Source organism: Ranitomeya imitator, chromosome 1, assembly GCF_032444005.1.
Source record: "Ranitomeya imitator isolate aRanImi1 chromosome 1, aRanImi1.pri, whole genome shotgun sequence".
NCBI lineage: Eukaryota > Metazoa > Chordata > Amphibia > Anura > Dendrobatidae > Ranitomeya > Ranitomeya imitator.
This window is the reverse complement of record NC_091282.1, coordinates 243,208,790-243,221,105: the sequence shown is the minus strand read 5'-3', so window position 1 is coordinate 243,221,105 and position 12,316 is coordinate 243,208,790. Positions and strand designations below refer to the sequence as shown.

Below are 12,316 nucleotides of genomic sequence, written 5' to 3'. Positions count from 1 at the left end.
TCCTGATAGCTAGCTGCATTGACCCTGCCCTTGATGAAACACAGTGGACCAACACCAGCAGCTGACATGGCACCCCACACCATCACTGACTGTGGGTACTTGACACTGGACTTCAGGCATTTTGGCATTTCCTTCTCCCCAGTCTTCCTCCAGACTCTGGCACCTTGATTTCCAAATGACATGCAAAATTTGCTTTCATCAGAAAAAAGTACTTGGGACCACTTAGCAACAGTCCAGTGCTGCTTCTCTGTAGCCCAGGTCAGGCGCCTCTGCCGCTGTTTATGGTTCAAAAGTGGCTTTACCTGGGGAATGCGGCACCTGTAGCCCATTTCCTGCACACGCCTGTGCACGGTGGCTCTGGATGTTTCCACACCAGACTCAGTCCACTGCTTCCTCAGGTTCCCCAAGGTCTGGAATCGGTCCTTCTCCACAATCTTCCTCAGGGTCCGGTCTCCTCTTCTCGTTGTACAGCGTTTTCTGCCACATTGTTTCCTTCCAACAGACTTAAGGTACCTTCACATTAAGCGACGCTGCAGCGATACCGACAACGATCCGGATCGCTGCAGCGTCGCTGTTTGGTCGCTGGAGAGCTGTCACACAGACACCTCTCCAGCGACCAACGATGCCGGTAACCAGGGCAAACATCGGGTAACTAAGTGCAGGGCCGCGCTTAGTAACCCGATGTTTACCCTGGTTACCATGCTAAAAGTAAAAAAAACAAACACTAGATACTTACCTACCGCTGTCTGTCCTCCAGCGCTGCGCTCTGCTTCTCTGCACTCCTCCTGTACTGGCTGTGAGCCGGAAAGCAGAGCGGTGACGTCACCGCTCTGCTTTCCGGCTCACAGCCAGTACAGGAGGAGTGCAGAGCACAGCGCTGGAGGACAGACGGCTGTAGGTAAGTATCTAGTGTTTGTTTTTTTTTACTTTTAGCATGGTAACCAGGGTAAACATCGGGTTACTAAGCGCGGCCCTGCGCTTAGTTACCCGATGTTTACCCTGGTTACCAGTGAAGACATCGCTGGATCGGTGTCACACACGCCGATCCAGCGATGTCAGTAGGAGTCCAGCGACGAAATAAAGTTCTGGACTTTATTCAGCGACCAACGATCTCCCAGCAGGGGCCTGATCGTTGGTCGCTGTCACACATAACGATTTCATTAACGATATCGTTGCTACGTCACAAATAGCAACGATATCGTTAACAATATCGTTATGTGTGAAGGTACCTTTACCATTGAGGTGCCTTGATACAGCACTCTGGGAACAGCCTATTTGTTGAGAAATTTCTTTCTGGGTCTAAGGGTACCGTCACACAGTGCAATTTTGATCGCTACGACGGCACGATTTGTGACGTTCGAGCGATATAGTTACGAGATCGCAGTGTCTGACACGCTCCTGCGATCAGGGACCCCGCTGAGAATCGTACGTCGTAGCAGATCGTTTGAAACTTTCTTTCGTCGTCTAGTGTCCCGCTGTGGCGGCATGATTGCATGGTGTAACATATATCGTATACGATGTGCGCATAGTAACCAACGGCTTCTACATCGCACATACGTCATGAAATTATCGCTCCAGCGTCGTAGATTGCAAAGTGTGACAGCAGTCTACGACGCTGGAGCGATATTGTTACGACGCTGGAGCGTCACGGATCGTACCGTCGTAGCGATGAAAATTGCACTGTGTGACGGTACCCTTACCCTCTTGCTTGAGGGTGTCAATGATGGCCTTCTTGACATCTGTCAGGTCGCTAGTCTTACCCATGATGGGGGTTTTGAGTAATGAACCAGGCAGGGAGTTTATAAAAGCCTCAGGTATCTTTTGCATGTGTTTAGAGTTAATTAGTTGATTCAGAAGATTAGGGTAATAGGTCGTTTAGAGAACCTTTTCTTGATATGCTAATTTATTGAGACAGGTTTTTTGGGTTATCAGGAGTTGTATGCCAAAATCATCAGTATTAAAACAATAAAAGACCTGACAAATTTCAGTTGGTGGATAATGAATCTATAATATATGAAAGTTTAATTGTAATCATTACATTATGGTAAATAATGAAATTTAACACTATATGCTAATTTTTTGAGAAGGACCTGTACTACTCTTAGGGCTAAATCTAATTTTAATCCGATTCAAGAGTATTCAGAATCGTTTGAAGCCTTTCAGAAGAACGTTATACGGGATATTAAAAAAATTCCCGATAAACGGTGCACAAGATTCAGGAATAATTTAACATATGCGGACCAACAGGCTATAAAACAGATTCAAGCCAACAAATCTATAACTATTAGACCAGCAGACAAAGGGGGGGTATAGTTATATTGAATACGGAGGATTATAAAAAAGAATGTCTAAGGCTATTAGGAGACAAACAAACTTATACTCTCCTATCTGAAGACCCATCCGATATATACATTCAGGAAATGAAGGATCTATTTAAAAAAGGATACGATCAAGGGATCATTACGAAAAAAAAAGAGTTTGACTTTATAAATATCAGTCACCCCAAGATAGCCCATTTTTACTACCTCCCAAAAATTCACAAAGATCCAGTCAATCCCCCCGGAAGACCCATAATTTCCGGGGTAGACTGTCTAACAGCAAACTTCTCAAAATACATAGATTGTCATCTCCAAAAATTGGTCCCCGAACTTCCTTCTCATCTAAAAGACAGTACACATATTCTCAATAAACTAGAGAATGTAGAATGGAAGGATCATTTCATTATGGGCACGCTGGATATTACCTCATTATATACTATCATACAGCATGATAAAGGCTGTGAAGCGGAAGAATTCTTTTTAAACAGACAAGGCTTATTGCCAAAAAGTCAAATCCAATTTATTTTAGACTGCATGCGTTTCATTTTATCTCATAATTATTTTAAATACAATGCGCACTACTATACCCAGCAGTGGGGCACTGCTATGGGTACCAGATTCACACCAAGCTATGCAAATCTCTACGTGGGTAAATGGGAGTATGATACCATCTATGGGGACTCCCATTGGGGTGCGAATCTGGTACTCTGGCAAAGATTTATCGACGACATTGTTTTTATTTGGTCTGGTGGTCCCGATTCTTTGTTTGATTTTATTAGTAACATAAATAAAAATTCATATTTTTTAAAATTTACTGGAACCACCAGCTCCATTTCTATCAACTTTTTAGATCTTAATATTTTTATTGAGGAAGGCATCATTCATACTAGGACATTCCATAAACCGACGGATGGCAATAACTATATTGCTCTTGATAGTTGCCATCTTCCTAACTGGCTATTGAACGTGCCCAAAAGTCAAATGATCAGGGCACGTAGGAACTGTTCCCGAAAGCAGGATTTTATGCAGGAATCCAAAATTTTGACTGAGAAATTTAGTAAGAAGGGTTATTCCCATAGTTCTTTGTCCTTGGCTATTAACCAGGTAGAAAAATTACCAAGATCTAGTCTCTTGCAAACAAAAGAAAAAGAAAAAATCAATAAGAAAGAATGGTTAGATCGAGTCCCAATCATAACTAGATACAATGCTAATACTAACTTGTTTAAGAAAATTGTAAGTAAACACTGGGACATCCTTAGAGAGGACAAGGTCATTGGGGATAAACTCCCAGAACGTCCATGGTTTATATATAAAAAAGCCCTCAATCTAGGTAGCAGGATAGCCCCCACAGTCCCACGTAACCTTCTCCCAATTAAATATCCATTTGGAAAGACACCTCAAGGCTTCTATCCTTGCTTAAAATGTAAACCATGTAAATTATTGGGAAGCAAAAAACAACATTCATTTGAGAAGGGGACCATCAGTTGGAAAATTAATAACTTTATTTCTTGTAACACCAAGGGGGTTATATACGCTATTACATGCCCTTGTGATAAAGTATATATAGGCAGAACCAAAAGAGCCCTTCATACAAGGATCAACGAACATATCAGAAATATAAAGAAAAAATTTGTTGGGCATCCTCTTTCCAAACACTTTCTGACTCAACATGAAGGGTTAACATGTAGAACCGCCTTTACTGGTCTCAAAGTGGTACAAAAATGCTGGAGAGGGGGGGATTTTATCAAAAAAATGTCTAGGGAAGAGACGGAGATGATTTTTAAACTGGATACTCTAATCCCGAGGGGTCTGAACAGCGAAATCGAGTTATTTGCGTTTAACTCATAATATGGTTGTGTGTCCACGGTCCACTATATAAGAGCGTAATACCTTGAGAGGACCATCCCTGAGGAAGGAGATCGTTTATCTCCGAAACGCGTTGGAATTGGTCCTAAGCTCTTTCCATAGCCGGTCACGTGATTACTCACGTGTCTGTGACGTCACACTAGGTCCTGCGACTGCAGAAGACCTAACGGCTTCGTCCAGCAGCGTGGACACACTTCTCTGCACGCAGACGTGCGCTGCCACCGGCCGGGGCAGTGCCTGCGATCCGGATCATCACGGGATTAGTTGTGGACTATATCTTTTCCCGGCAAAGGATTGGAAGAAACAACAACATTTGAGCAATCGCTACTGATCAAAAATCATCTGGCACTTTATCTTTTTCACTTTCTTCGGGCGTCTCGAGTAAACTACATTGAAGGATTCTCATCTCACTCTGACTACTCCCTCAGGTAGCTATATAATTTTAATTGATTTTTATATATCTTGCGGTATGAGGTAGTTTGAGTGTGTATTGCAGCAGTAGTATTCTCCGTTTTTTCTTTTATTCACTGTCTCAACGGACTTATTTACTGTACCAACGGACTTTGCCCCAGGGTCCTCTAACGGGTTTTCCAGCGCAGACAGTTTTTTTCTTTTTTATCAGATTTATCTATTTGTTTGCGGTGGGTGGTACCGCTATTCTGTTTGCTGCAGGTATAATTTGTTGTGAGCGCTACAGGTTTTTCTTTAAGTATTGATATATGAAAGATGTCACCCAACAGGTTACATTGCCAACATCCTCGCAAAAACAGGATTTTTGGTTGCTTACCGTAAAATCTGTTTCTCGGAGCCTTCATTGGGGGACACAGGAACCATGGGTGTATGCTGCTGCCACTAGGAGGCTGACACTATGCAAATAAAAAAGTTAGCTCCTCCTCTGCAGTGTACACCCTACCGACAGGAAGTAGGATATTCAGTTAGTGAGAAAGCAGTAGGAGAAGCAACGTGTAAAAGAGAAAGAATAATAATATTATTATAATAATAATAAACTTTATCTACATAGCGCCAACAAATTCCACGGCGCTCCATAGATTAACGGTTTCAAACACTCAGAGTGTTCAAAGAACTCAAACGTATATAGTAAACAGAGCTGTTCAACTTGGGAGGGTGCTGTGTCCCCCAATGAAGGCTCCGAGAAACAGATTTTACGGTAAGCAACCAAAAATCCTGTTTTCTCTATCGCCTTTCATTGGGGGACACAGGAACCATGGGACGTCCCAAAGCAGTCCCTGGGGTGGGAAAAAACAGACTTCCATCAGGTCCGAGGACTCACCACTGCTGCCTGCAGGATCCTTCTGCCCAGGCTGGAGTCCGCCGTAGTACGGCGAAACGTGTGGATGGAAGACCAGGTTGTCGCTTTGCAAAGCCGTCGGCGAAAGCCCGTGACCCACTGGAAGCGCCGACTGCCCGGGTAGAGTGAGCCTTTATCTCAGGAGGGGGCACTCTTGTTCTTGACCCGGTAAGCTTCCAAAGATGCCATTCTGATAGAGCGAGCAATAGTCGCTTTGGAAGCCGGCAGGCCTCTACGCACGCCATCAAGGATGACGAAAAGAGAATCCATCTTCCGGAAAGCGGCCGTGCTAGCTAGGGAGATCCTCACTGCCCTGACGAGGCCGGCTGTTCAACAATCGCTCCAGAGGATTAGTCGGGAGCTGGACAAAAGGAAAGGTAGAACAATGTCCTCGTTGAGGTAGAAAGATGAAAACCACCTCGAGAAAGGAAGGAAGGCGGAGGCCTGGGACCACCTTGTCCTGGTGGAAAATCAAGAAAGGAGGTCGGCAAGAAATGGCCGCCAACTCGAAAATGCGGCGGATCGAAGAGATGGACCTGAGAAAAGCCACCTTCCGAGATAGAACTGACAGGGAAAACTCCCTGAGAGGCTCGAAGGGGAGAACCCCTAAGAACAACCAAGACAACCTTTAAATCCCATGAATCCACAGAGGCCCTGTACGGAGGGACAGCGTGGGCTACTCCTTGAAGGAAGGTCTTAACCTGTGGCTGAGAAGATAACGTCTTCTTAAAGGGAAGAAGAGCGCAGGAACCTGGCCCTTTAGGAACTGAGAGCGAAGCCCGAATCCAGTCCTGCCTGAAGGAAAAACAAATGGAAGGCAGGGAAAAGGGACATAGGTGAAAAGCGGTTGGGCTTGCATCAACGAAAGTAAGCCTTCCAGGTACGATAGTAGATCCTGGAAGACGACGAAGGCTTCCCAGCCTGGATTATAGAGTGACTCATCTGGGCCGAAAGGCCGGACGCTTTTAGAACTGTGGAGTCCACAGCCACACCGTTAAACTAAGCGACCGATAATTCGGGTGGCAGATCGGACCCTGAGACAGCAGATCGGGTTCGTTTGGAAGGCATCAGGGGTGTCCGCAAAAAAGTTGACGATGTCTGCAGACCAAGACCTCCTGGGCCAATCCGGGACGATCAGAATGACCGGCACCCATCCCGCCTTGATCGTTTGACAGCTTGGAAAGCAAGGGAAGGGGCGGGAACCGATACATAGTAACATAGTTAGTAAGGCCGAAAAAAGACATTTGTCCATCCAGTTCAGCCTATATTCTATCATAATAAATCCCCAGATCTACGTCCTTCTAGGGGAACACGAAGTGCGACCAAGGAATGGCCAGAGTGTCAACACCACTGTGAGAGGATCACGGGACCCTGGGCCGACCCAAGGGACCTTCCTGATCAATCGGGATGCCATGAGGTCCACCTCTGGAGTCCCCCCATCGAAGAGCAATCCGATAGGAAACCTCCTGAAATACCGTTCCCCTGCCGCGAGGCCCTCGCGGCCGAGGAAGTCGGCGGCCTAAAAGTCAACGCCGGGGACCTGCACTGCGGAGCTCACCAGGACCATTGCCTCTGTCCAAAGGAGAATCCTGGAATCTCGGCTGAGGCCAGAGAACGCCGAGTCCACCCCTGGTGGTAGACATATGCCACTGCTGTGTCATTGTCTGTCTGGATTCGAATTGGCAGGCTGCTGAGAATCCTTACCCAGTGAAGGAAAGACAGAAAGATGATCCGGAACTCGAGGACATTGATCGGCAAAGAGGACTCCTGCGCCGACCAACAACCCTGAAAGAACAGGAGACAAAGCCCCGTGCCTCCGCCGGGCGGGCTGGCGTCCGTCGTCACCACCTGCCAGGGAACTGGAAGGAAGTATATGTTGTGAAGGATCTACCCTGGGATAAGAGAAGAGACCACGGCCACCAATCGAGGAACCATTTGACCCGGGAGGAAGCCGGATCGGACGATGCAGGGAGAAGACAGACCTGTCCCCTGTGATAGAATAGCCTGCTGAAGAAGTCTTGAATGAAACGGGCGAAGGGAAAATTGCTTCCGATGTTGCAACCAACCTCCTTAGGGCCTTTAAAGGCCCATCGGAAAGGAGGGATATCCTGTCTTCGGGAAGGAAGACTCTGGTCCGACAAGTGTCGAAGAACATGTCCGGAGATATGAGGCGCTGAACAAGATGGAACTTCTTCCTGTTGACGAGCCACCCGCAACGGCTAGAATGGCGGGAAAGATGGATAGACTTTCAGGAGCCTGAAACTGAAATTCCTGAGCCTCCATGGAAGCGATTACTGAACGAGGGAATATCATCCTGAAGTGTCTCCGACGAAACTTCCTGTTCAGCAAATTGAGATCCGGACTGGGACGAACCTTGTCGTCCTCTGTCAGTACAAAAAGATTCGAAGAGAGGCCTGTGAACCGTTGAACCGTTCCTGTTCTGGGACGGGAACAATTACCCCGGATTTAAGGAGGGAAACAATGGCTGTAAAGAAAACCCGGGACTAGCGGGGTCTCTTGGAGGTTGGCATTCGAAGAAAACGATCCTAGGACCGTGGAATGAAGATTTTGTATCTAGAGGATACAAGTGCCCTGGCCCATGCGTCCTCTACTCAGGAGACCCAGACGTCCCTGAGGAACAGGAGAAGGTTGCCCAGCCTGAGAAACGGGCTGGGGTCTAGTCGTGGGTCGAGCCTAGGTGGAACTTCCAGTTCTGGACCTGGATAATCCGCCTTAGGAGTAGCGGGCACGCCAGGAAAGAGAGAGACGAAGAATACCGTCTTCTCTTAACGTGCCTGTGGCCTCTCTGCTGTTGCGAAGAGGAATCCGATGCCGCGAAACTACGAAAGAGGTCGAAAAGACCGGAGTAGCCACCTAAGGGGAAGTGGGCGAGGTCTGGAGAAGGGGACTGGTGCCGTCAGTGGCGTCCTTAATAATTTGGTCCAGCTTGGAACCGAAAGGACGTGAACCTTGAAGAGGCAGGCTCGTAAGGGACTTCTTTGACTCTTGAGCCAAACAGTGTGAAGGCTGGCAACAACACTACTGGGCTCCTGTGCGGCAGAAGACGCGACGTCCAGGGAAGAAATTATTCCCCGGCGTGAGTAATCTGGGTGGCAAGTTCCGCCAGCCGGCCTGATGGAGCTCCATCTTGAATGCCCCAACGGAGTTGTTTAGCCCTTCGGATACAGACTTCGAAACCCAAGTGGAAGCCAAAGCCGGGCATTGGGATGATGCGGCAGTTTCGAAAGCCCACTTCACAAAAGATTCCATGATCCAATCGATGGAATCTTTCAGAGCCGCCCCACCGGACAGCGTAAGGACTGTGTTGGTGGCAGGTCTAGCAGCCGACGGATCCACAGGGGGAGAGGTCGCTCTCTAACGCCTCTTATTCCGGTTGGCAATGAGATCTGGAGGAAAGAGATCTGAGACTCCAAGACGCTTGTCTCTTTGAGAACGTCTGGTCGAATTTGCTCTTTCTCTGGCCAGAAGCTCCTCGAATTCAGGATGAGGAGCAAATACCTTGGGAGGTAGATTAGACCGTCTAAACGAAACCGCCTGATCTGCGGGTTTCGTAGAGGAATCTTTGATGCCACAGGTCTGATTGGTCGCTCCAATGAGGCTTTGAACCATATCCCTCATCTTAGCGATTTGGTTTGAATCCGGCCTCAAATTATCCTCCGAAGGCGCATCAGAGAAAAGCCTCGCCTGACTCTGGGAGGAAAGACCAGGGGGAAGTCGACCACAGAGAAGGACCGTGGGGCGAAGTGGACCGAGAAGAGAACTCAGACCGGCGTTCCTGTCTGATTCTTTCGCAGCCTGTATTAGAAGTCTCGGACAGAGCATCTTGCGACCCGCTGGCTACTACGGAAGTCTGCAGGGGCAACCGATCTAGCACGGACACAAGGGTCTGGGACACCCGTGTGAGAACCGCTACTGACTGATAGAGACAAAGAGGATGTGGACCTTGCTCTGAGGTGGAGCAGCAGGGGGGGGGGCGGGAAGTCCTGGGCGGTGAGCATAATGTGGGTTGCTGCAGGCCTGTCTGAGAAAAGGTAGGAGGCTGGAAGCGACCTCCCTTAAAATTAGACCGAACGGGTCGAGGAAAAAAAATCAGAGGGGGAGAGTATCAGTCTGCGGTGCAGAGCTACACATGGCAGACGCTGCGGTGGGCATAAGGCAAACACGCAAAGTGTTAGACTAAGGCAGAAGAGGGAGGACAAAAGCGACTTCCCTTAAGATTAGACATGGCGAAGGAACCCCTGAAGAAGCCAGAAGGTTAGGGGACAGGAAGCTGAGGAGAGTGTCAGTCTGCAGCAGAGCTACTCACGACAGGTGATGGATGGAAAGCTGCACCTCATGATGTCGATGGTCCTTAACGCAGGGGTGCAGGCAGACAGAGCAGACTTCTGGGACACTCTCCTGTCCGGGACCGGCTGCAATGCTGAGCCGCAAAGGATGAGGACGCCAGGCTATGCGCTTTGGGGAGCCAGCGCAAGGCGGCCCTGGTGCCGAAAACAACATCAGGGGCGCAGGAGAAAGTGGGCGGGGCTAACCGCCAAGATGGCGCTGGTGGGCGGAGCTCACCGACTTGACCCAGTCGGGCGGGAGAAAAGCCCGCCTGATATAAGGAGGAAGTAGCGGAGTCGCGGCCGGAAGTAGGCCCCGGGCGAAGCCGGGGCCTAAATTAGAGGCCGGCGTCCACCAGTGCAAGACCGCGGCGCCGGAGCTGTGCGGGTAGGAAGCGGCGCGGCAGCCTGGGACAAAAGCAACGCGGCTGCAGAGAGCTGGCACAGATGGCAGGGGAGCCGCTAAGGGCGGCCGGAATCGTGCTCGCAGGGGTCAGAAGTGGTGCGGTAGCCTGTAAAGGCCGCCGCGCCGGAACAGGAGGCAGAACGGCCGCAGCTATGGAAGCGGTGCGGCAGACAGAAAGAGCACGGCCGCCGTGCGGTAAAGGGATCTCGGCCCGTGCGCGCAGAAAAAAAGGTCCCTGCAACTGCGTGCAGCTGCCCGTGCAACGGGCGACGACCAGTGGGATCCCCCCCTTTGAAGATCTGTATGGGATGGAAAGGAATGGGGAAAATACTCACCTTAAACATCCCACGCCGTTACTGACCTGAAGAGGAATGAGACGTCCAGGGAGCTGATGGACGTCCTCGTCTCCGCAACCGACAGGCTCTGGTAGGCGAGTGGGTGGGGGACGGAGCCAGGACCGGACTTCTGAGCACGCTTGTGTGCTAGGATCTTGGTCCTGGAGAGGGATCTATGAGGATACGGGGTGGCAGTACACGCCGTACTCATAGTCCGCTTTGTGGGACTACAGGTGTGACTGCTCACCCTGTATCCCTTCCGAAAACCTGAAAAAGAAACGACGCACATTGAGGTAGATAAGGGTCTAATGAAAGACCCGTGTCCACCTCCTACTGACACTAAGCTAAACTGAATATCCTACTTCCTGTCGGTAGTGTGTACACTGCAGAGGAAGAGCTAACTTTTTTATTTGCATAGTGTCAGCCTCCTAGTGGCAGCAGCATACACCCATGGTTCCTGTGTCCCCCAATGAAAGGCGATAGAGAAACAGTAATTTTGCATGTGGACAGAATGGACAGAAGTCTCCACCAGACGACCCTGTCATGTGTGTTTTTAATGCTTTGCCAGACAAACTAAAGTGGAGAAACCAGTCATTTAAAAACTCCCCAGCCCACTCCTCCCCTCCTCCAAAACGCCCCCAAAAGACTGAAGCATCATAAACAACCGCTGCAGGCTTGGTGCTCAGTGGTAAGGACAAGCAGGAAATCCATGGACTCACTTTAGTAACAGAAGTCTTTTGGAGAGTGCATTGCATTCAGGCCACCTGCTCAGCTTCTTGTACATCGCCATACATTTGTTTTCTCGGCTCTGCAGCTCGCTGGTCAGCTTTTCTACATATCGATCATACAAGACATAACTTGTCAAAGACATATGAGCTTTTTTTTTTGTTTTACAACAAGGATTAAAACATTGAGGGTAGGTGCGGACAGTCATTAAACGCTGTGGGTTGTACGTTGCGTACTTGTGCTGAATCCAACCCACAGCATCCAGATGTTACAGCATAGAGGATGGGATTTCAAGAAATCCAGAGATGCCTGTGGAGACAGACATGTGGCGCATCTCTCCAGACTGCAGCATATCAATTTCTGCAAGAGAAATTTCACCAACAGAATGTATTAGGCGTGGTGAATCCGCACGGTTCAGTGATCACATGCAAATCCACCTGCGTTCAATAGACGGCAGCGCTTTGGACGCAGCGAACATGCCCTGCATCCAAAGCGCTGCCACTTCCAGATCGTGTACATATACCATTAGGCAGTAAATGGGGACATGGATACAATGCTATTCTTGGGCCACAATATAAAGAAAAAATAAACAATAACTTCAGATAGATGTCACAATGAAAAGCAAAGCAGTTTAGGAACGGCTAGAAGATACATACCACCGAGCTTTCCTCTTATAACCTCTAGGGCTTCCTCATGTTTTCCCAGAAGTTCCAAAATCATATAGTACAGTTCAACCTATAAAGACACGTTGGCTTTCATTAATATTCTAGGGATGACAAAAATAGGACATAAAATCATGCAACTTCCTTACATACTTTGTTGCAATTTCTCTACATTCTTGCAATTTCTCCTTCATTCAGTGATGCTTGTAGCCCATACAGACAAAAAATACTGCAGCCCCCAGCTGGGAGTTTTGCCTGGCTGGTTATCAAACATACAGGGGAACCCATGCCGGGCATTTTTTTAAATTATTTATTTACAGCACAGGAGTCGGCTTAAGAATACTCCCA

At 48.4% G+C, this 12,316-nt stretch overlaps 1 protein-coding gene across 1 annotated transcript in view; it reads right to left on the bottom strand.

Annotated features, from left to right (window-relative positions):
• NAA25 (N-alpha-acetyltransferase 25, NatB auxiliary subunit) overlaps positions 1-12,316 on the bottom strand; it is a 117,996-nt gene that overhangs the window by 60,773 nt on the left and 44,907 nt on the right. The window contains exons 7-8 of the mRNA XM_069754820.1: positions 11,963-12,041; positions 11,300-11,411 (exon numbers count right to left, since the gene is read on the bottom strand). Coding sequence (XP_069610921.1) covers positions 11,300-11,411; positions 11,963-12,041 — 191 coding nt within the window. The remainder of the gene's footprint in view (positions 1-11,299; positions 11,412-11,962; positions 12,042-12,316) is intronic.